This window comes from Sinocyclocheilus grahami, unplaced genomic scaffold, assembly GCF_001515645.1.
Source record: "Sinocyclocheilus grahami isolate Dianchi unplaced genomic scaffold, SAMN03320097.WGS_v1.1 scaffold16.1, whole genome shotgun sequence".
NCBI classification, from domain to species: domain Eukaryota; kingdom Metazoa; phylum Chordata; class Actinopteri; order Cypriniformes; family Cyprinidae; genus Sinocyclocheilus; species Sinocyclocheilus grahami.
Genome location: NW_015505195.1, coordinates 4,494,192 through 4,520,295, shown reverse-complemented (window position 1 = coordinate 4,520,295; position 26,104 = coordinate 4,494,192). Strand labels below are relative to the sequence as shown.

General features: G+C 36.2%; 1 protein-coding gene across 1 annotated transcript in view; it reads left to right on the top strand.

Annotated features, from left to right (window-relative positions):
- The window catches only part of LOC107550066 (nephrocystin-4), a 61,643-nt gene extending 49,808 nt beyond the window's left edge, over nt 1-11,835 (top strand). The window contains exons 12-18 of the mRNA XM_016231296.1: nt 2,519-2,678; nt 2,828-2,892; nt 3,682-3,767; nt 7,069-7,240; nt 8,624-8,803; nt 10,704-10,847; nt 11,782-11,835. Coding sequence (XP_016086782.1) covers nt 2,519-2,678; nt 2,828-2,892; nt 3,682-3,767; nt 7,069-7,240; nt 8,624-8,803; nt 10,704-10,847; nt 11,782-11,835 — 861 coding nt within the window. The remainder of the gene's footprint in view (nt 1-2,518; nt 2,679-2,827; nt 2,893-3,681; nt 3,768-7,068; nt 7,241-8,623; nt 8,804-10,703; nt 10,848-11,781) is intronic.
- The last annotated feature ends 14,269 nt before the right edge of the window (nt 11,836-26,104 follow it).

Below are 26,104 nucleotides of genomic sequence, written 5' to 3'. Positions count from 1 at the left end.
ATGACTCACGGTACTTCATATCACACTACATACTGTCAGTGCTGTTCATTCTGGAATGATTTCAGATAGGCTTGTCATTTAGTGGTAGACCTTGACCACCTCTGCTGAAAAGAGCAGCTTAGACCATCATACTGGTTCAAGGGTGGTTTTGCTGGTTTGGTGCTGAACTACAAAGAAATGTTGTGAGTTGCAAGTTAAATTTTGTTCATCTCTTAAAAAAAGCAAAAATATGTTTACAGTAATGCACTTACAATGGAAGTCAATGGGGCAAGGCATTGCACTAGGACAAATGTTGTTATGAAACAGTTTGAAAGTATAGCCAACAAGACAAATAACTTACATTTTTGTGCAGAATAATTCATATAAGTGTATAAAACAAGATGCACATTTCTGCTTTTAAAGGTGCAGTATTTAAAGGGTCAGACCGATGAGCTTTGTAAAAATCGACGCGTTTCAGAAAGGCGGGGCATAGAGGAGAAACAATAATGTACAGTATGTGGAAAATAAACCGCATAAACACATTTCATTGCACCAAATACACAAAATAATGTTCTTTTTAGCAGCATCATATGACCCCTATAATAATGACAACTAGTGGTTGAAATGCAGGGCCGTGCACAGGGGGGTGGCCCGATGGCTAGAGCCACTGCCCCTCTGTCCTCATTGGCTGAGGTCCCACCCCCTCTGAACGTGATTGGCCCTCCCAACACCATTGGGCTAGAGTACTGTTAATCTGACAATGCCTAATGCCATTGGATCAGAGCGTTGTCAATCACTGCCTGATTCACTGCCCATTGTTGCCTGTAAATTTGATAATGCTCAACATCACTGGATCAGAGCACTATCAATGCTTTGGCAATGTAAAGCCTTTTTACCATGCCAAATAAAGTTTCTGGAATCTGAATCTGTCATTCACTGACAGCGATGGGAAGTTTTTCAAATGACTCGACCAAAGACCACATCTCTGTTCATATGGTACGTAAACACTCAGTTATATATTTTGGAATATCACTCTGGTCGCGCAATATTCAATATTCTGATTACTTTTGTGTGACTGATCAAGTTATTATATGTAGCTAGTATGAGTAACAAAATGTGTTCCCTGTGTCCAGATTTGACTGCAATAATAATGCAAAAACTGACACTTCAAATCAGCCTTTAAATGTCAACTTTTACAAAAAGTATTCTTTAATAGTCTAAATACTGTATATATCCAAATACATTATCTTATCAAGTAAGTAATTATGTTTGAAAACAATGTTCCCAGCAACTAAGGAATACACACACACACACACATGTATACTGCCCCACTCCCAGTGATTTCGGCCACTGCCCCTCAAAATGTCTGTGCACGGCCCTGTAAATGGGTACTGCGGTCTAAATTCAAAATATTGTTTCTCCCGTTCCCTTTTCCTCAGACTCAACGTTCACGAGGGTTATCGGATTGAGGACACGCAACACAAACGAACACAACTGACAATGGAAGGCAACAAACCTTACACTGTAAACTGATGATTTGATTTATCCACATTTTAATATGCCTGTGGTCATAGAGCTTTTTAGATGGATGCCGAGGCTTTTTAGGTCGGGTAGTATCTGTGATCTCTGACCCAGTTCGTTTGCTCACTTCCATAGCTGCAGTATACTGTGTTTTCTGCAACCCAACCCTGCAGTATGCTGAACTGGCAACCCAGGCTGTCGAAATATTATTGGGTAAACAGGCAGTGGGCGGAATCACAGACCAAAACAAAAACAGACATACCGACACAGAATGCACATTTTCAAAGTAGAATAACTGGCTTTAGCATTGTTTTTCGGAGAAACAAGTATGTGAACTTAGCATGTTTCCTGAATATATGCAAATGTATTATAGCGTTTTTATGCTTAAGTACAGTCAAAAAATTACATACAGCACCTTTAAACCATCTAGGATAGCTTGCTCCATAGACAGCCATTGTAAGTGCATTATTCTACACCAGAGTTATTATAGTTAACTAAAACTAAAAACATTTTCATTACTTGAAATAAAATAAATTCAACTTATTTTATTTCAGCTAGTTTCCAAGGCAAAATTTCTCATTTTCATTTAGTTTAGCTTGATATACTAAAATAACTAAAACCGAAATACAAATAATAAAACTATATAGACATATTTAAAAATAACAAAAACTAATACAAATTACAAAAACTTTAACTGAAAATGAACATGAAAGCAGAACATATAAGAATAAAATCTTATTCAAAATATTTATAAAAAGTATAATCCCAATGATGCTAAAATAACACTGATCTACACACAATTCCCTTTTTACAAACTGTGGGTCAAGTCAAAATTACTGTCTGTGGTAATGGACAGCAAGTCGCTGATGCAGTCGATACCTGTCAGTTTATCTTGTTGTGAACCTGTGTCATTCCTTTATTTTCTAGTGAAGTCAATTGATTTAGTTCTCCTGTTAGCATTTAGTAGGAAGGCCTTTCAAATTTTGTGTAGGTTGCAACCGATCTGCTTTTCTTACAGGTGCTGTTCCGTGGGGAAAACAGAAAGCCTCTGGTGATCTGCCAGGTAGATGTTGAACCGACACCACATGTGGTGGACCAGACCTTCCGTTTCTACCAGCCTGAACTCACTTTCCTAAAGAAGGCCATTCGCTTGCCTGCAGCCTGGGACGACACAGCAGGTGCTGCTGATTACAAACATCTCCGCCGCTGTGGATGCACATACATACATACACACACACATACACACACAAACATGCTTCAGTGTCTGCTATTAGTCCTGAACTAAAGACCCCATTTGTGCTCTGTCTCCTTTTGTACTTGCTCACAGATGGTTCTGCCACCCTCCATGTGCGCTGCAGTGACCCCAATGTCATCTGCCACACCACCAACCTGGTGAGCCAATCAGGAGTCACTCTTATAGCAGCCAGCCAATCAGAATGATGATGAGTTATTAATTAGTGTCTGAGACTTTGTGCTGACTCATTGTGGTGTCATGGCCTGCACACTTATTTGATTGACAATTGTTGACCATTCTTTTTATATTCGTTTTTCATACACATTTCTTAGTTTCTTTTTATGTTTAATAAAGTATTATTTTTTTATTTCATTTTATTAAAATATTTATTCTTAGATTTTTAATTACAGATTATTTTATATTTATTTTTCATAAAAGGCTATCATTACATACACTATAATATTCATTTAGTTTTCATAAAATATTCGGTTTTAGATTTTTCATTAAGGAGTTTTTTGTATTTATTTTGTTCATAAAAGGATATTATTTTTTCCAGTAGTCCATTAGTAACAAGTAAAATTAATCAGATATTCATTATTGATTTGGTTTTGAGACTTTAGTCTTTGCAACTTCAGGGATCTTATCTATGCACAATCAGCTTGTAACACTCCAAAGAGAAAGGAAAGCTTGAAATCGCATCATATGACCCCTTTAAAGTTAATAATTAATTTTTTTTAAATTTGTATAAGCATATATTATTTTTTTATGTTTCATATTGTATTATTTATTTTTCATAATTTTTTTTATTTGTATTTTTTCATAAAATATATTTTTTTAATATATTTTTTTCATGCAAGTATTTTTCAAATAAAATATTTATTTGTATTTTAATTACTGATTAAACATTATTATTTTATAATTCATTTCCTTGTATTTTGAAACTTTAGTCTCCAGGAGAACCACAGGATGTTTACCTGAAAGTACCTGGTAGCCCAAGTCCACAGATTAGGAAATTCTTCATTACCATTTTCACGTACGTACACCTCCTTTTTCGCCTTCTCTCGTATGAGTACATGCATAAAAGTTCACTTGTCGTGTTTTTTTTTTGAAAATGAGAACCTGTTAATTTTCACTCCTCCAGATGCACAGTGAGGTGTGTGTGCAAATCTCGCTTTGGCTGTGTGCATTTAAAAAACTAACAAAAATCCTGATAAGATGATAATGATACGAATTCTACTAATAAGAACAATCGCACTAAGGATTAATGAGCTGCTGGATTCATGAATATTAATCAGGTTGTGTGCGTTCGCTCCAACTGATTTGCTGAAATCGATAATAGGCGAGCACCAGCCAATGAGATTGCCGTTTGCGCATTAGTTCCGCCCACTACCTGAGAACCCAGCAGTTCTTAAAAGCTGAAGAATTCCAAAGGAATGGTGTTATTTTGACAGGAAAATACAACAAAGAACATCGTTTACATGTAGCGTGCCAATTCTCTCTCTCTCTCTGCGTGTATGTGAGACAAAGTGACACCGAGTCGTGTATCTTCACACTAGAGTTTACGGTACGTCAAATACAGGTGCGCTGCACATCTATTGAGACGAACTGAAAAATAGCACAGATCGCTTGATGGAGAGTGAAACTCTGAAGCGCTCCGTCAGAGTGTTTGGCGAGTGAAAACATGTATGTGCTAAAATTATTCTTAGCGTCCAACTCACACGCTGGCGAGTAAAATCTGAGAATTTATTAGCCATTGGCTAATATTAGACATCATTTAGTCGCCCAGAGTGAAGATTTAGTCGCATATGCGAGCGATTTACTCGCTATGTAGAGGGTTGTCTATAACACTCTGTACAATCAGTAAGAAATACCGCAGAACCACATTTTGCATGACAGCTTTCACTTTCAACAGATTCGATTTTTTGTAGCAGGTGCTTTTATCCAAAAGAAAAAGTGATTTGTAACAAGGGTGCTAACATAATTAGCAGTGCCACAGTTTTAAAAACCTTTTTACTTCTATCTTATCTAATTTCTTGTCATTTTAATGAATTTTAATTAGGGAATTGGGATAGAGAAGATGTAGCGGTAGAGCTATTGTAAAGACCGTGTTGAGCCTCACAATAAGCTTTATGTGGTTATGTGATAGCACAGATGAAGTTGAAGTAGGGCATTCACATACAGCACCGCGGTTAGAAACGTCCCCTGGCAAATCCTCTCACATCTCTGTTTGACACACAGTGGGAGCCCACAACAACAACATGAGCCGTGGCATGCTAATTAACCACTGAATGCTCAGTCTAATTGGGTGTTCAATAAAACATGAGGAAGGCTCTTAACGAGACGGAATGATCATTAGTAAAAAGTTGATTACATTGTGTTGATTAATACAATTACTAATGACCAGCAGTGTATGGAGAGCTTCAGATACAATACAGTGTTGGAATAAATGCTGACGGTAGACTGTGTGCATTTGTGTGTGTGTGTGTGTGTGTGTGTGTGTGTGTGTGTGAAAGCCCTGATTAATCCCTTCATGTGTGATTAATGACATTTGCTTAATCAGTCTCATTTACTGTCTGATTGCATCAGATCATAATATTCATTTATTCATCAAAATCTGCGACATCTCTGAGTTCATAATCAGTGAACATGAATAAAAACACAATTTTAAAACTTGTACATCACACATCTCTCTCTGGAACTGGAACCAGTGAGAGTGACAGCAAATGTAAAGCAACACATATTAATTAAAGGCAGTCAGCTCACTTGCATTATGCTTATACTCTACTATCATCCTGAATGCTATATATTGTATTATATAATAATTAATCATTATAGTTATAATATTTTAATTCACAGATTCCTAAATTTAGTTTTTTCAACTGAACCAATTCGACCTTACACTTACATTACACTTGACGTACCCCCATTTTAATAATGGATTAAAATACATTTGCATGTTCACGAGTTCTCTTTTTGTTTGTTCATGTAGGTAAACAAACTAAATATTTCATATTTTAAGTAACTGTTTTATTTTGATAGTTTTTAATTGAATTTTTAACTTCTCTTCAACCTGTTAAATTTTCAAACTTTCAGGGGTTTCACAGACCCAAATTTGGGAAACCATGTTTTAATATCTGTAATTTATTATAATAAATATTAAAATAATATAATATGTTAATATTATAATAATATAATATTTCCTGAACTCTCCCCCCATATGCCATCGTTTGCTCTGTTTGACTGGTTGAGATACTCAAACAATTTCAGAATGTGCCATACTATTACTTTTTTAAATAAAATAACCTGCAAACCTACTTTAATGCTGATTTAAAGTGTTAGATTTAGTTTACAAAAAATATTTAATATATTTCATAAATTAATATTATTTTAAATGTATCTTTTCATAACAGGCTATTATTTTTTTAAATTTTCATGAAATATTCAATTTTTTCAATCACTAAATAAATCAATTATTCATTACTGATTAAAAATTAATTTTATAAATACTTTGAATTATTTTCTTTTAATTTCCTTGGGCTAGTTGAGTCTCCAACAATTTTAGAGAGTGCCATTATATGCAAACTTTTTTTTTTCTTTTTTTTTTTTAACAAAATTAACATTGATTTAAAGCATTTTAACATCAAAAACTTCAACGTTAAAATTCTCTTTGCTTTCTTTTTTCCCTTTTAATCTTACAAAAATTAAAATGTAGCTTGTCAGCGGAACAAATGCATTGGTATTCACTCTAATTATCGAACTCATAATGGACTTAATGGTTTAAAATGATTGAACAACAGACAAGCTCATCAGACACACAGTAACCCATCAAAACTGAGTTTTTGAGCAATTATAATAACCAGGAGATCAATGAGCTGTAGGTTTTTTTTTTTTATATCCCCAACAACAGCTGCTGTTAAGGACAGCTCAGCAACCAAGGACGGTACAAACGTTCTTCAAATTTTGTCCCTTGAGCTTGAGCCCCTCAGGCAGGGTGAAGAGCTCACGCACAAAGTCCTTCATTTTTAATACAGTCCAACTGTAGAAACCCTGGCAGACAGAAAGACATCCTCATCTGCAAACCTCCTGCGGGGACACGAGTGCCCACTGGCACGCGAGATGGTCTTAAAGAAAGGGTGAATGAATGAATTTAAAAACGGTGATATTTGGGTCTTTCTGAACATCTCTCTCTTTTGAAGATTTGTGATATGTGTGTGTCTCTCTCAGGGGAAGTGTTGCCTGTCAGGCCCGTCCTGCTATTGTGTCAGTGTATATGAGGAGAAAAGTGATAAAGTGTCTTTTGTGTGTGTGTGGCTCTGTCAATCTCTCTATGGCAGTGACCCTTGGCTGGCCTCCCCTGCGCAGATCTGGCAGGTATACGTGCATTACCAGCAAAGGATGGACCTGAGCTGTGTGTGTGGCACTCTGAGCTGGCATTCGCTGGTTCTGCACGGCACACAAGCCATTCGCAGGGTCAAGTGCTACACGTCGCATCCCCTCGAGCTGCAGGTACGCATTGCGGGGTCAAAGGAAAACACACTGATCGGGGTAGTGAGCTCTGATGGGAGATTATGTGACCTTTTTTCCTATAATGGGAGAATGATGAAAAATAATGAGATGGTAAGTAAGATGACTAGGTTATGTATATTTTATTTCTAATTTGTGTTTTATTTGAGGGGTTTGAATATGATTTTAAAAAGTTTAACTAATTAATTGCATTTCTTTCTGTGATTTAATCGCAATTAATCACACATAACATTTCACATTTTTGTTTATGTAAAGCACCACTGTAGACATAACTAATGGTTAACTATTTAATAAAGCTCTAATTTAAAAAATATATAATTAAAAATGATAAAACATAAATATATTTGCTCATCGAATCCCCAAATTTATGTATAATTGGTCAAGTTTAAATAATATTTCTTTAATGTCATTTTTTTTACCAATCCAAGCCAGTATCTGAATATCATATTTAATAAATTATATAAAATAATAATTATAACCGTGCAATATTCAATTTGAAAGCCGTTTTAGCATTTAATAATCCTAAACTACAAATCATCATAGTGCTGTTTTTGTTTATAATTTCTTAAATACAGAATGTAATATAACAATTTTGTATTTAAATAAAACAAAAGTGAACCCAATGTTTTTTTGTGTTCTTTTGAAAATCTAATAAAATTCCCATCCATCAGTAATTTTACAGGAAATGGATTTAGAGACGCGATTACTCAGAGAATGTTTTTAGCATGCCTGTTTGTTCAGCCTCTTTAGTCTATATATTTGCTCATTATCTGTCAGTTGCCACTTTAAAGGACTGCAAGGCAAATAGTAGAGTATGAAAATATATAGTTTTGCATCCCAAAAAAACAAGTGAAGAATAGTGGAGTCAGATGCAGTTAAAGTTGTGTGAGCGGGGCATTGAGGGGATGAAAACAATAAAACACTTTTGGCTGCAGCTGTATCATTAACTTCCTGTTTTAAGCACAACTGCGAGCAAAGAAAGCAGAAATGCTAATTCATACAGAAAATGAAAGAATACTGGAATATGTGGATTATACAAGCAACATAAATCTCAAAATGGGTATTTCCTTTATACCTGAAATATGCAAGCAGAGCAAATACAGCAGCTCCCATCTCAACAGAGAGCTGTGTGCTTGTAGAGACCTTACTGTTGGTTTAATTGGCCGTGTGCTAACGGTATACAGCAGGTGCCAAGAAAGATGATGAGGCAAAGTAGCTATACGTTATGAACTTCAGGTGCAGCCTCATGTTTTCTGAAGTTCTGCAGAGGAGGGTTTCCCTGAAGTTGCTTTATTGCTGTGTGGGTTTTCTGTTTTCTGTGGTTGATGCCAGAAGCTCTGTGATCATTAGATTTGTGTTTTCCAGGTGGATCCAGGTGAAATTTTTGCTCTTCCTGCTCAGGGAGTTCAAGATGTCTGCGTGGGCCTGAGGGCTCTGCGCCCTGGAAGCCGTTTCTTTTACCTCAATGTAGTCGATGTGGACACTCGGCAGCTAGTTGCCTCTTGGCTGCTGTGCATCACATGCCGACAGCCTGTAATCTCCAAGGTAAGCAAACTACATCAATAGAGTGCAAAAGGGTTCAAACCACATTCATTTTCTCTATACCTATTTACAGTGCTGTTCAAAAGTTTGGGGTCAGTAAGATTTTTTTATTTACTTGAATACTTTTATTCAGCAAGGATGCATTAAATTGATTAAAAAAAGTAAGAAGTTTCATAAAATTCAATTTCAAGTTCTTTTTAACTTTCTATTCATCAAAGAATCCTCTAAAATATCTTGGGTATCACCATAAAAAATATTAAAGGGGTCATATGATGCGATTTCAAGTTTTCCTTTCTCTTTGGAGTGTTACAAGCTGATTGTGCATAGATAAGATCCCTGAAGTTGCAAAGACTAAAGTCTCAAAACCAAAGAGATATTCTTTATCAAAGTTAAGACTCTGCCACGCCCCCCTAAAACGGCTCGTTCTAACACGCCCCCACATATCTACCTCACTATGTGGAAATATTTGCATAATGCCGCCCAAATGTGCACGCAAAGAAAGAAGGCGTGGTTTCAGTAACCGCAGTTAGTGTTGAAGCAGCATGTCAGGGAGACGCTGTGTGTTTCTAGGCGAAAGCAAAAGCACTTTATTTGGCCTTCCAGAAGTAGATGCATTTAGGAATCTTTAAGATCACTTACAACAGAACAGCAATGCATTTTATGGACGACCGTTTCATGAACCTAGGAGAGGAGGTAATTCTGACTTTGCTATGACAATCTGGCGCTTCTGAATCAACTACTGTTTTGTTATTAGTTTAAGTATTTGCTACTGACTGGTCAAATGCGGAGTTTTGCGCATCGTGTGTGTGTGTGTGTGTGTGTGTGCTCGCGATTATGGTAAGGGGCGTTACATTTCCGATGAGTGCTTGCGGTGTTCGGCCAATCACAATGCACTGGGTCAGCTGGCCAATCAGAGCAGACTGCGCTTGTCGGAAGGAGGGACTTTGTAGAAAACGAAGCGTTTGAGAGAGGCGGGGCATAGAGGACCTACAATAATGTACAGTATTTGAAAAATAATGTGTTTTTTGAACATTAAAGCATGTCAACATATTCTGACCCCTTTAAGCAGCACAATTGTTTTAAAAACTGATAATAAGAAAAGTTTCTTAAGCATCACATCAGAATATTAGAATGATTTCTGTGGGATCATGTGACATTGAAGACTGGAGTAATGGCTGCTGAAAATTCAGTGTTGCCTTTAGAGAAATAATTTACATATTAATATATATGAAGATAAAAAACGGTTATTTTGAATTGTAATAATATTTCACAATATATTTTTTTAAAACTTTTTTGGGGGGGGGGTCTTCCTTTAAAAACATTTTAAAATTACTTACAAAAAACTTACCGACTCCACACTTTTGAATAGTACTGTACAGCATATGTAAATAATAATACATATTATTGAAAAATTATTGTTTATTACAACAAATTAATATTTGTTTTTAAGTTTTAAAATTTACATGTATGTATATTTGTGACTAGATAGATAGTTTTGACATCTTTTACATTTTTTAAGTCGAACAAAACAAGTATAATTATAATACCTAAGACATAATACTATAATACAAAAGTACATAACTACTTCATTATGTCATTTATCTTCCTTTTGCAAAGTGCTCTCTTCTAGCAACTATACAGTGGGTGTCAATATAGAGTGTCCAAAAAATTGAACATTTTTCCCCCATAAGTGTAATGTGATGCATACATAGTCCACAGTGATGGTTTTTCTCAGCTTATGTAGATTTTTAGCAGAGCAATGGCAAGAACTGAATGGGTCTTTAAATTTCAGATCTCTGGCAGAGGATATGGTGCATGAAGTCAGTGCCAGTGATTTAAACCTGACGTTTTTACTTCAGTTATTTTACAGTATGTCTCTCGGTATGTGCTTGAAACTCCCCAGGCATTTGAAATCAGCGTTCCTGTAGATGGAGGGAAGGGCAGCAATAAGAAAATCAGTTTCACAAACCCCTACTCTTCCTCCAGAGTATTCAATCTGCGAACAGATCGCCCAGACCTGCTTCAGTTTAAAGAGGAGCAATTTCAGGTGAGAGAACCCGAAGCTAATTCTTGTTCTCTTAACAGATCTCAAACTTTGTCAGGAGGCCTTGCTGTTTAACACTGAAGAAGAACCATATTTTTAAAAGCCCATTCACCAGAAAGGTGTCTAGAGCCCAGAGGAGAAGAATCTTGACATGCCTCTGTCTAGAAATCAATTTGTGTCTGTCTAAACTGTCATTCTTAGACACGTTTCACAGTATGTGAAGTTCTCTGTATATCGGAGAACTCAATTTGTGCCCTGGCTCCTATCGCAATGCCAGTCCCCTGAGGAACCCATAAAGCTGCGGTCCAAAAAAATGGGACAAAAAGACAGAGATTCTCACAGTCAGGCTGGGAACGTCAATATCTTTCACCTTGAGGGCTCGGAATGATGCGTGTAGGTATTACAGGTCTACGTTAGACTTCAATTAAAAGCTGTTAATTGATTAAGTGATCGATACACAACCATTGGCTATTACTCCAGATGGAGACAGAGAACATTAATTAGCCACAGGGACAGAGTGTCTCGGATATATTACTGTGGCTTTGGGGGTCACAAAGTAATTCTTCCTGATCATCATTTTGCACAGAAATGGTGTAAAACAGAACGGTGTATAATCTTAATTTCATCATTCAGTGCTCTCATTGATCGCTGTATGGTTTAGTGAGTTTCACATCCCATATCTGGGCAATAAATAGTGAAACAATGTGAAATATGGAAGTGACAGTATTGAACACAATGGATTTATGACACCTCAGTGTCAAATAAAAGCGATGAAACTCATAAAGAAAGGAAATGGCCTGTTCCATTTTCTTGTTAGTCAACACGGCTTCAATTATCTTCTCTCGCACTGGATTTATGGTGTCTATATTTTTTAAAAATGTAGAGATGTTGCTTTTTTCTGTCTTTGAGAAATAACAACTGTGTCATTGTAAAATAGGCGCAGAGCCAAAAGAATCGATACGGCCGTGCTTTTGAGGAGATTATGAACTAAATGCTCAACTGTGTTCCATATGTCTTGTAGTCAGCCATTAGAGATAATGAAGAAAGAGCAATCTTCCTCTAAACACTGGAGTGCAATTTCTGTTACCACAAAGCTCAGGAATAGGAATTTATTCATATGACAACAGAAGATTTGGAGTATAGTCGTATAGACCACTTTTCTACTTTTATGGTGCTTTTGCATGGGGAAACAAAACAAAAAGTGCAATTGCCTTTTAGTGTTCCATGGAAGAAAAAAGTGATACAGGTTTAGAATGACATGAGCATGAGTAAATGATGACAGTAGTGTAATATTTGGGTGAACTTTTCCTTTAATGATTCATTTAAAACAATGATTTTGCAAACTGAAAATTAAAAATGATTTAATAAAATAACATACGTAGAAAATCTAGAATTTATAATCTCATTCAAAAATTGATTGGTTTTATTAAAAAAATTAATTAATCAAATACACGATTCATTAAATATTTTATGAAATGAAATAATCAAGTTTGGCAAATTTAGTTTAAACTAAGCTGTCAGTAAGATATCGCTAGTTTGGGTATTGGATATTGTTTGATTGATACATTTATCACTACTATTCAAAAGTTTAGGGACTACTTTTACTTTTATTTAGGATTATTTTATTTAGCAATTTTTTCAAAATGATGAAAAAAACATTTATAATGTTACAAAAGATTTCTATTTCATATAAATGCTTTGCTTTTGAACTCTGAAAAATAGAATCCTGAAAAATGTATCAAGAAAATAGTTGAGAACCAAATCAGCATATTCAATTTTTAAAAAGGATTGTGACACTGAAATTGTGCCTTCAAAGGAATACATTAAATGTAGAAACCCATAAAATAGAAAAATGCTATTTAAAATAGTAATATTTTTACAATATTACAGATTTATTTATTTTTTTTCTTTCTCATTTTGAAATAATTGCAGCATTCTTCCAAAAGTCTTTTCAAAAACATTATAAAATCCTACCTACCCCAAACTTTTGACCGGTAGTGCATATCTCTTAAAAATTTTAAGAAATATTTATTCTTTAAATAACTCTGGTAATAGGGTTGAATTTTTACTTTGTATCAGGGGCAAAATCAATAGGCAACAGGTTTGCATGCAAAAGTTGTTACATGATTTTGTGAAATCGAGGCAGCTCGACTGCTGCTGTTATTAAAACAAATGGGGGATGAACCAAATAAGACACTGATAATTTTTCAATTCAGCTTTGTTCATTTCATTAAACTTTTTTCAGTCAAATGGTTATGCTGATAATGTAATTTGTAATGAAAAGCATATGAGATTAGAAAAAAAGTGAAGTAGAAACATTTTCACTAGTGCTCTCAAACTTTTAGACCCCACAGTATGTATGTGTATTCTATGTTTATATCCCAGTATTTTACTCTTACATTTCCCCCCAGAATCCACAATGGCCGAACAAACGTAAGCGATCACTCCTGAGGCCCTTTAATGCTTCCTAAAGACCCTGCACTTACCTTGGCACTCCCACTCAAACACTTCACAGCCAAATTTCAATTCTGGTGAAGTACATTGTGGGATTTCCCTCTCAGATGTTGTTCAGAGAGGCCTGCGCTGTCCACAGACTGTTGACACACCGTTTGTATTTTTCCTCCGACACGCACGCTCTCAGAATGCATAGTCTCTGCAGAGGCAGCGCTTGATGTTGTTAGGTGTTGCTCGGAGGGCTTTGCTGCCGCTTGCGTGCGAGCAGAAGGAGTAGGAAACGCTATCAAAGACCCAATGAAAATGTATCATCTTCCTCCGAGGTGCGTCACGAGGGCTTAGCCAGCTCCGAGAGTCAGGCTGATTTCGCTTGCTGCGCGTGTGTGTGTGTGTACATACATCTGAGCGCTGGTGTGAAATAATGTATTTTTGGTGGGTGAGAAAGAGAGAAGATTTGAAAGTGTGAGTTTGAGAAGACTTGAGTGGAGGGAGGGAGCGAGGTTGACGGAGAGGTGTTGAGACGAAGGTTAAAGGGAGCAGCTCTCTGGTAGAGTGTAGGATTAAACTCTCCGTCTCTCTCTGCTAGAGAATAGATGATCTCAGCAGCAGTTAACGCAGTGGCGTCTTAATGAGAGATTTGGGTGAACATATGGAGCGTGTTTATAACACGCATCAATTTCCTCCCGACATCGTCATCACTTCCTCCTCTTTCTATTGATTCTTACCGGCCTGTAGAGGGCAGCCCTTACCATGACAGAAGAGAGGGCGTGAAACAGGAGAAAGCAATAAAACAGAATGCCTGGAAACCACATACCTGATGGTGGGTGTATCCAAATAACAGCCCCTGTCTTTTCTATGACACATGCTGTCCCTCACTCTCTTTTTCATTTGGGCTCTCCGAGGTTTCAACTGTCTCTGAGCTTAGGAGAGCCTTTGTAGCAGTGATCCTCAAATCTGGCTCGTGAGATCCACTTTCCTGCAGAGTTTAGCTCTACCCTAATCAAACACACCTAGGTTTGCTAATCAATGTCTTCAGGATCATTAGAAAAACACGGGTAGGTTTGTTTTATTATAGGGTTGGAGCTAAACTCTGCAGGAAAGTGGATCTCGCGAGCCAGATTTGAGGATCACTGCTTTGTAGCTTTAGATCTGTACTATTTTGATTCAAGTTTAGTACGTTCAAGGATATATTGTGGCTCTGGCTGTAAGGGGTCATTGCCTGGGGCCCTGCAAATGTTTGTGTTTGTTATTAATGTTTTTGTCATTGTTTTTATTTTTGCAGTGCATTATTTTTTGGTGAATACTTTTATTTCTCACCTTCGAACTTTTTTCTCATATTTGAGATATTTGTCATAAATTGGACTTTTCATAATTAATGCACTGCAGGTCCACATCACTTTGATTGGCTGTTGACAAGTGAGCTGTAATTCTTAGCTTTTTTATAAATGTACAATTATAATACAAAACTTAAAAGTATAAAAATATATTATATTTAAAATAATTGTTAGTAATTTTATATTGTAATTGCGATGTAAATGTGCAAATATGAGATTAAGATTCCTTTAAAAAAAGAGAGAGAGACAATCTTTTTTTAAATATTTTTTTTAACCACTTCTTTTGTGTATTGCAAATACTTTTGATTAATGGGAGGTCAGTTTTATGAATTATATTTTAAAATATAAAACTTTGCAGGAAGTGCTTATACCTAATATTTTTGGCTTGTCTGTTGTACTTTGTTGAGGTCATATTTCTCAAATTAAGTTTAAGTTTGATCAAAAGCAGATTTGCTGCTGTGAATGGTAACAACACAGCAAACATGATGACAAACAGGTGAAGATCAGCTGTACTTTACCCAACACCAGAGATCCATCCATGTCACAACAAGTCTATAGTTTTAGGAAGTGTTTTGCACTGCCAACGGTACTTTAAATTCAGCTGTAGGAGGTATGTTTAAGTTTTGACACTTTTAAATTAAATATTACATCATATAATCTGAAGCCAGGCTTTCTCGTATTTTCAAAGCCTTAGAACTAAGTATATGAATAATTTAAAAGGATCAACACCAAATGAAATACCTTGAAAATATTTCTCTATGCTAGTGTCAAGTACAAATTCGATTTGAGCATTCATGTCTTTAGAAAAGTTTCTGGCCTTGGTGATTTTCTCCCTGAAGCTTCACACAGCTATATTGTAGATGATGTGCACAAAAGAAAAACAATCCCAAATACAATATCTCGATCTCTTTTTATTCTTTCCCTGCAGTGCCCACTGACAACAGCCTGCCATTTCTGTCACAGAGACTCCGTCACAAAGGCAGAAACGGATCAGTATTCCTATTGTAAAGATGCGGATGTCACCACTCCTCAGATGATCTGTATGCATTTTGTTTGTTTATTCTCTTTGAGAAGCACTCAGATAATTACATGATAATTGCAAGTAAGTGCATGATAGAAAGAGCATTTAGCAAATAAGAAAGTCGCAACATCATAAGCAGACAACAACTCTGTGCATTTTGGAAATGTACTCTTAATTCACCTATAATCAAATAAGTCAGACGGCGACAAGACCGCCATATAGTCCTAATTACAGCTCATAGCACTAATTACAGTGAGTAGTTACCACTCCTTGACTGTAGTAAAACTTTCATTTGCATTTCAATGATGATTACCGAACCATTTGTTTGGCGCAGTCTTGTATTCTTTAAATATTCCGGTGTTGTCCTGGCACTTTCAGCCTCAGAGTGAAAAAAAAATCATGGCAGATAAAGTTTAAAATTAGAAATCTAAAGAAAATAAGAAACAAGCTTCTATAGTCCATTCTTATATATAATCTATGCGATCAGAAATACTTAGAGTAATTCTTGTTATAATTTATTTGAGTTGTCATTACAGGGGTTTATGCCATTCTGTTGGCAATTTTTATTCCACACCAAAATTGTGTTAACACTTGTCTTGTGCATATACTGTTGAAACTGGGGGTATTTTAATGTTTATGAATCGGCCTCAACCACTTCCAGTTTAAGTGCCTTGCAGACTTTTGTAAGGAAAAAAGTGGAACTTAAATCTTGAGCTAATCAACATCATGCCACAAATGCTGTTGATTGATTTGAACTTGTACTGAACCCAAAATATTAATTTATGATGTCACCTTGTAGTTTGAAATTATCATGAACTTCTCAGTATCTAGTTTTTCATTTCTATATGGAGGCTTTCCGGTTATTCAGCTTCAGGTGTTTGCCAAATGTTTATGCTGAATCTTAAACATACCAAGCTTCATAAGAGGCATAAGAAATATCTTTAATTAGGTCTCTGTAATAATCAGGCTCAAGCCTAATTAGAGCAGCGCTGGTATTCCATTACTTCAAGCAATGGGCCTGAGGCATAGTCTACATATTAGCTTGAACAAAAGAGCATTCAGTGAGCACACGGTAATGAGTGGGATTGTTTGTATATATCTACAGCTGACAGTGCTGTCTCCTTTTACAATAGACATATGCACTGGAATGATAGTTTTGTGATAATTGAATATCTCTGACTGCCCAAGAGCAAATGGTAATTCTCATTTATTTTCAGCTGCAAGTTTTTTAGAGAGATGTGCTTGGATTAAGTAAGCAAATCTATGATTTTTACTTAGAAAAGTGCCACAAGGAAGTGTACAGCTTTTAATTGTGTGTGTGTAATCTTAAACAAAAGCTGGGGATTGTTTGATGTGCCAAACAGCTAAAAAAAAAATACTTGCTTAATTTCCCTTCCAAGTTTTTCTGAATTGTCTTCACCAAGATGAATGTTAGGACCAAAGACTGAATCTACTGTAACATCAAAGCGAATCCAAACTAAAAATGGCAGATTTCACATACTGTTCACGTTTTCTTTACAGTTGTACATGAATATGAATTTCAGAGACTCAGACTGAATTTAATTTAGATTATTGTTTGAAAATAAAGCTTAGTGTTTTCATATTATAAAATGACAGTCAATAAACCTGCTTTAAGAATGTTTATACTGAAATATGTTGTTGTTGTGTCAATCATGTGTAGTGGCGCAGAATACACTAGAATAAAGGTTTGCTCGAGTTAAAAAGCTGTGTTAAAAATATTTACTCATTAGTAAGGTCGATTTTTAAATGGTTTAGATCCTCATTAGAAGGTTCATGGTCCACAAACATGAGTGAGATGATCCTCACATCCACCTCCACGTGGTTCATGACCCACTCAGAAATGCATTTGTTCATTTTGTTCCATCTCTCTCGGCCACGTCAGCAGTGATCAGATTCTGGTGCACAGTGAAAGTGTGTTTGATCTTTAGCTGATCATTAAATGAAATCTCTGCATGAGGTTTCCATCTATGCTCAGCTAGATATAATGACCTCAAACCCCCTTCAGGGTTTTTTCCCCCTGCATCCCCTGCCTCCGGCATTCCAGTGTTCATTTCCAACACACTACCGTACTAAAGAAACTCCTAGTTGGGTTTTAATTACAAGGTCTTTGTTTATAGAAACAATTGATCCACACAAGACAGAATGCCCTTTTATGCTAATAATACTCGGCTAGTGTGTTACCCAGCCTTTTCATTGATTCTGACAGGCAGGAGTTCAGGAGGAAAGTCAAGGGAAATGAAAAAGAAAGAAAAAAAGTCTATAAAGCTCAGGTTGAAGGCTCAACTCTCTTAGGAGCATTGTAGTTGAGCTAGCATTTAATTACAGTTACTTATACGGATACTGTAACTCTGCATCTCTTTATAGTTTCCTGTAGCTTAGGTTACAGGAATATGTAATATATTTAAAGTCAAAATAGAGTTTATATGCAATTCTGAATTTATATCATAATTTTGACTTTTTTTCCCCCTACAATTGGGGGAAGTTTATGTCTTTTAATTATGAGTTTATACAATTATTTGTTTTTCTCAGGAAAACAAATCCAGATTGTGAGATAAAAAAAAAACACACACTTGTACCTTTTTAAAAAAAAAATTTTTATTTCATGGCAGAAACAGGCTTCCGTAGATTTTTGTGTGTGTCTATGCATATATTTTTCAGGGCAGAAGCAAAAATGGGCTATAAATGGAAGGATTGGGAACAAAAGCAGTAATATATTCATCCTCTTAGCCTGTAAATGAATCCTGTTAGGGAAGAGCAAATGTTTTATATGAAAAGCCAATCGAAATGAAAGCACTCATAAACTCAAATACATTTTCCATTGTCTTCTCTGGAAAGAGAAAATTAATGTATATGACTGAAAAAGAAAGGTATACATGGATGAGTGAGTTATTGTCTATTAACTGAGTGAACCAGTAGAACAAAATTCATTTTAATTGATTACTCAATATAATTTGACAGTTTTTAAGGAAGTCATTTCTCTCTTTCTCTGATTAAATCAGGGGCTGGTGAGAGCTGGACACCAGAGATTTGCTGCGTCTCATTATGAATGCTGTGTATTGGACGCACGAATGGGGAAAATGAAGTGGGAGAGCGGGTGTAAGTGTAAGCGCTGGCGACTGTGGGTGCAAACTGTCTGTCTGTGCATTATTTCAGCATAATTACAGCTCCACTCCTTTCATGTTTGCTGTATGTGTGATTATTATACAGATGCGTTGCGTGTTTCTCCGGACCCTGACATACACAAGCACTTCTGAGGAAAAAAGCATTCATCCACCACAACGACCAAGCTGAAGTCAAAGGTCTGTGTTTTAATTAGTGATGGGTCATTCATGAACGAAAGACACAGGAGGGTCAGCTTTCTCATGATTTATCTTTGGCTGCATTACAATAACTTCCTGATCAAAGATTGCGTGTGAACGTGTGCAGGGAATTTGGCTATTGAAAATATAACGTTTCAACTCAAATGAACAAAATGTCATTTTGCTAAACAAGACTAAATGAGTGAGTTTATCAAGATTGAATCTGACAATTATTACCAGCTGAACAGATGAATTTTGTTAGACAAGTGACCATCTCGCTGTATATTTTAATCACATAGTAATGCCTAGATATTCTTGCAATCACACATGCTAATTACAAAATACTGAAATAAATATTTTATTGGTGGCTGAGATATTGACACCATAGTTTAAGTGCTTGCACAGCCACTCAGAACCACACAGAACAGGTTTTGCACGTAAGCACCACTCCCATTTTCTTCAGAATTGATGTCTACACTCTTAAAAATAAAGGTGCTTCAAAAGGTTCTTGAAGCGATGCCATAGAAGAACCATTTTTAGTTCCACAAAGAACCATTCAGTCAAAGGTTCTTTAAAGAACCATCTCTTTCTTACCTTTTTGTAATCTGAAGAACCTTCTTTCGCCACAAAGAACCTTTTGTGAAACAGAAAGGTTCTTTAGATGTTAAAGGTTCTTTATGGAACCATTTAGACAAAAAGGTTATTCTATGGCATCGTGAAACACCTTTATTTTTAAGAGTGTAGCTTTCTTTTAAAGTATGTGTTTTTTGAATAATGAGTCATACTTTGCAGTGCTGTGGGCCTCAGGTGTAATTATCTCTCCAAACATAGATGGTAAATGTGCCTTTGCTGTAAAAAGCCAGAATAATCAGGACATGAGACAGCAGAGTTACTCTGTGGATGATGACAGAGCTCTGTCTGCTGCTAGATATTATTCACTCCCCTATTATTCATTCTTAATTATTAAAAATATTGAATCATTAGAATTAATCACATATATGAATTCTGCATTAAAATTTGTTGCATGAATGAGCATGATACTTCTGAGGATCAGATGTCTGTTCCTTCAGAGGACCGAAATAGTCTGTTGTTTCACGAACAAGGAATGGCACTTTGTAAAATGTTGGACGACAGAGACTGGGTCACAAACCTTTGCACACATGCTATCGTGCTACGTCTCATTTTCTGCTCTAAGAAACAGAAAAAAGCTTTTTCCAGCACTTGCGTAATCACTGATAAAAGGCTGCAGCATATTGTTGTAGAGCAAAGACGGGGCGAGTTTTACTGTCCCCTCAGATTTCAAAGTTGTTCTGTGAGCATAATGAAATCTGACAGATATTTCTCAGCACTGCTCTGACACTGTTCTACATGGAATTAATTCCAGAACAATCAGATTTGTCCGACCCTTCATGCTCTCTCCCAGGACTACCTAATACACGACTTTTCACTTTCCCCTCTATAACCCAAGACTCAGCAGTGTGTGTGTGTGTACTGTGTGTGAGGGTGTGTTTGGAGGCAGCGGAGGAGGGGGGGAAGGGACCCGTAGCCGTCATATGTTTAAGCGATGGTGTTTTTTAATCATTGTCTAGATTAGTGTAATTAAGGAAGCATATGAATGTACACCTGCTCTGGAGCTCCGTGAGTTACAGCTCTACATAAAGATCTCTCACTCTCCCACAGGTCTTCAATTAAACACTTTCCTAAGGCTCACTTAATGCTGACGCAAGCATGACGTGCAACTTACAACCACCTTTTTTAAACGGATGACATAAATGACATAATTTCAACATTAAAAGGGAAGAAGAAAAATCTCCTAATCCTAATTTTTTCAGATTTCTAGGAAATCTTGTGTAGAGAGGAAGTGCTGACACTCCTCTTTTTAAATTCAGCTGTCAGAGGCAGGCATGTTTTAACCCAACTAGATCAAACTACACAAATAATACATTATATGGCATACCTGACTCCCTAGTAAGTTATAAAACGTAAAACAATTCAGGCTCTAAAACCTGACTGGAGAATGTTGCTTGGCAACCATAAGCATCCTTTGCTTAATCAGCGGTATAGCTCTTACTTATTATTTTTATTTATTTCTATTGTTCTTGCCATTTTTAAAACCCAATAAGTTTAGAGGCTGTGCAGTACTGTGATTTTATTATAATTATAGTAATGAGTTAAAATCATTGTAGTGCTTTGCCTCTCATGGCTTATTGCTGTATTTAAACTGAGTGGCTTTCTGAGAAATCAAGTGTTCTTCCACCCTGCTCCATATATGTATTAACTATAAAGAAGTATATATATATATATATATATATATATATATATATATATATATATATATGTATTTTTATTTATTTTTTTTAGTCTACACAGTATTTAAAATTAGTCAAGTTTGTCTTTCCTAATTAGAAAGTACACATTGCAATGCCATTATCTGGAGGGTTTTTAAAATATATTTATGTGATTAGTGTTAATGACTTTTATGATATAATATAATGACAAACATAATTCAGAATATCGCAGAATGGGATCTCCAGATGTTGCGAATGTCACTGCGGGATTTGTTTCTTGAGCGGTGCCTCATTTGACACATGCTGTGAAGACAGATGTGTACAAAAAGCCTTTGAAATGGGCTAATACTGTTTCAGTGAGTTTGATGTTGTGCATCACAAAGAAAAATGTTGCGTTTAATCATAAACAAGTAATATTGGACTCCACAAATAGACAGTTGTTTTTGGAATGAAAGCCGGACTTTTAGATCATTCATTTGGGAAAGATTCTGCTTTTTGTAGTTTATGTGCTTGCAATTATTGCAAACACAAGTTAATTGAAGGGCTCTATGTATTTCTATATAGCAAAGCTGACACTAAGAGACAAATAAAGTGAATTGAAAGGCTTTCATATGCTGTTGAACAGAAAAAAAACTGATTTGTGCAAATGATTATCAGTTTATAGGCTCAAGCCATATTTCTTATTGAATGTGTGTTTGATAGAGAGAGCATGTGGCTTTGGTTGTACGCTGAAATATTTCCCACATTCACATTCTGTTCCGTTTTGAATATGGAGCCCACACACACACACACACACACACACATACCACAGCGAGACTTTGTCATAAAAATGTGTGCTTTTGACATCACAGCCTGAGGATGTGACCACACTAAATCAAATAAAGCTTTATAATCCAGTGTGTGAAGAGGCTGAGCTTAGAGCTGAGGAGAAGGAAGCGCATCCTGAGCACATTAATTCACTATCTCGGCTCTGATGAAATCATATGACTGCAGGCAGGGAGCGTTATTTTGTGACAGGAAGTCATAGATGTCATTGGCGGAGCTTGCGTGTCAGTTTATTTATTCAGGTCTGGCCTCGCTATGGCAGATGCGTGCTGTTTTAATTAGGACAAATGCCACCTAACAGAACCTCCGTTTGAGAGGAACCACAACGTGACGTTGTTACAGCGGCTGATATGAATCAGGTGACATACACACACGCAGGTTTGTTTTTGTGAAAAGTGGGGACAATCATAGGCGTAATGGTTTTTATACTGTACAGACTGTATATTCTATTGCCCTACACCAACCCTACCCCTAAACCTACCCCTTACAGGAGACTTTGTGCTATTTCAGATTTTCGATACACTCCATTCTGTGTGCTTTATAAGCGTTTTGAAAAGTGGGGACATGGGGTAATGTCCTGAAAAGTCACATTCTCTTTGTAATACCTATGTCATACCTTTGTCATTATACAAATGTATGTCCTCATTTGTCACAAAAACGCGCACACACACACACATACACAGACATGCAGTGCAGTGTGTGTATGTGATCTGCGCTTTGTATTGCTACCGATCTGGATTGCACTGATAAAACTAAGCCCACGATTCTCGTTTAAGCTGTAGTCCCAGGCCTGCTAAGGAGCCGCAGGTATTCTGAGGGCACAAGGGCTCCACGGTATTCTGAGTCTCAGCTGAAGAATGCTGATCTGGGATCAGCTTTCTCATGCGCGTATAATCCTATTAACCAGGAAATGAAAAGCACAAACTGATCTAAGACCAGTTATCACACAAGCCCAAAGCTTTCAGTTTGTATAATTACCAATAATGGGTGCTAATAATATCTAGGACTAATTAAACAGATAATGTTTATCAGAATGGAAGGTGAGGTCAATCGCAATGCAGTCTCAGAATAGATCCTACTCACACACACACACACACACACACACACATACCACAGCGAGACTTTGTCATAAAAATGTGTGCTTTTGACATCACAGCCTGAGGATGTGACCACACTAAATCAAATAAAGCTTTATAATCCAGTGTGTGAAGAGGCTGAGCTTAGAGCTGAGGAGAAGGAAGCGCATCCTGAGCACATTAATTCACTATCTCGGCTCTGATGAAATCATATGACTGCAGGCAGGGAGCGTTATTTTGTGACAGGAAGTCATAGATGTCATTGGCGGAGCTTGCGTGTCAGTTTATTTATTCAGGTCTGGCCTCGCTATGGCAGATGCGTGCTGTTTTAATTAGGACAAATGCCACCTAACAGAACCTCCGTTTGAGAGGAACCACAACGTGACGTTGTTACAGCGGCTGATATGAATCAGGTGACATACACACACGCAGGTTTGTTTTTGTGAAAAGTGGGGACAATCATAGGCGTAATGGTTTTTATACTGTACAGACTGTATATTCTATTGCCCTACACCAACCCTACCCCTAAACCTACCCCTTACAGGAGACTTTGTGCTATTTCAGATTTTCGATACACTCCATTCTGTGTGCTTTATAAGCGTTTTGAAAAGTGGGGACATGGGGTAATGTCCTGAAAAGTCACATTCTCTTTGTAATACCTATGTCATACCTTTGTCATTATACAAATGTATGTCCTCATTTGTCACAAAAACGCGCACACACACACACATACACAGACATGCAGTGCAGTGTGTGTATGTGATCTGCGCTTTGTATTGCTACCGATCTGGATTGCACTGATAAAACTAAGCCCACGATTCTCGTTTAAGCTGTAGTCCCAGGCCTGCTAAGGAGCCGCAGGTATTCTGAGGGCACAAGGGCTCCACGGTATCGCACACACACACACATACACAGACATGCAGTGCAGTGTGTGTATGTGATCTGCGCTTTGTATTGCTACCGATCTGGATTGCACTGATAAAACTAAGCCCACGATTCTCGTTTAAGCTGTAGTCCCAGGCCTGCTAAGGAGCCGCAGGTATTCTGAGGGCACAAGGGCTCCACGGTATTCTGAGTCTCAGCTGAAGAATGCTGATCTGGGATCAGCTTTCTCATGCGCGTATAATCCTATTAACCAGGAAATGAAAAGCACAAACTGATCTAAGACCAGTTATCACACAAGCCCAAAGCTTTCAGTTTGTATAATTACCAATAATGGGTGCTAATAATATCTAGGACTAATTAAACAGATAATGTTTATCAGAATGGAAGGTGAGGTCAATCGCAATGCAGTCTCAGAATAGATCCTACTGAAAGGCAATTAGCAGATCAACTTAAATATTCTAATTAAGAATGCTCAATATATTTTATTTACATTATATTTTAAATGTGCTTGTATATTATCATCACTATATAAACCTTGGAATTATAAGGTTCTATTTGCCATTTTTGTCAAAATGTAGTTATTCACATATTATTTTCCTATGACAACTTATTTACAATTTGTGAAGTTTAATTTTTAAAGTTGTGTACAATTTGGGACTGATGTATGAAAGAGACTTGTTCCCCGTATCCCATATCGCTATGTGGAATGCAAAAACTTGCAAAAACACCCCCAAAAACCGCTCAGAATGAAGATAGAACCTTATAATTCCAAGGTGACGTAATGTATTTTTTGTTTTATATGTATTAATATAATAATAATACATGTTGTTTATAGTATGTTGGTATAATATATTAATGAAATAATTATTACATTTGTAATACATATAAAATCATATTGTATGATGTATATGATAATACTGTATATAGGCAAGGCAAGTTTATTTATATAGCACATTTCATACTCAATGGTAATTCAAGTTTGTGTTGTATACAAACACACACTTATACGTCATCTAATGCTTACTTAAAGTTGATCCTTAAAAAAATGAATACATTAATAACATTGTTAAATGTAATATTTCACAAATAATGTAATAATAATAAATAATAATTATTATTTATAATAATAATAATATATATTATATATATATAATAATATATATATAATATAATAATAATAATTTATAATAATAAATGTAATAATACACAAATTTCACAATGAATATCTGTACATTGTATACAGTGAATACAGTACATTGTAATGTCAAACAATGAATACAGTACATGAATATAGTACATATAGTACATTGTAATGTTATGATGCCTAAACTCACTTCTAACATTTAAAATGATTGATTTTACTTTTAGTGTTTTATTTTTATGTATTTCAACAAAATAGTGTACAATTGTATAATTAGCTGTTCGTCAGTTATTGGCCAAAGCATAAAAAATAATCATCAGTATATGGGTATTGGACAGAATTTTAATATCATTATATATTTCTTGAGTCACGGCAGTATAAAAAGTTCACAGAACAGTTCTAAAAAAATCCAGTCCAGACCACCTGATGGAAAGACCCTCAGGAGAGCTACATTTTTCCTGGCTCAAGCTCGTCAAAATGAACCACATAGGCTCTACAAAGGAGATTTTTCATCACGTGTGTCCTGAAATTTGCCAGTGGAGGTATTTAATCAATTAAGAGTCTGAGTTTAATGTATTCTGCGCTAAGTAGCAACTGCAGATCATGCTGGTAGCTGTGGAAACAGGTGCAGTGGAGTCTTCACACATTCAGAGCTTGTGACAGAGCATTTTAACATCTCATCTGAAGAGTTTGACATAACAATGGGAAGTTTTAATTGTGCAATTTGGAATCCAAATGAGAAGGCTCTTATTATACAAACTCAAAACTTAATTAAGCATTATTGTATGCTGCTTTTTTGGAGCTTGATGTCACGGATAGGTGGTGGTAGGAAGCGCACGATGAAGGAGATGATGACGAGAAAAACATAATTTAATAAACTAATTTTATTAAATGAGTCTTTAATAAAATAGCAAAC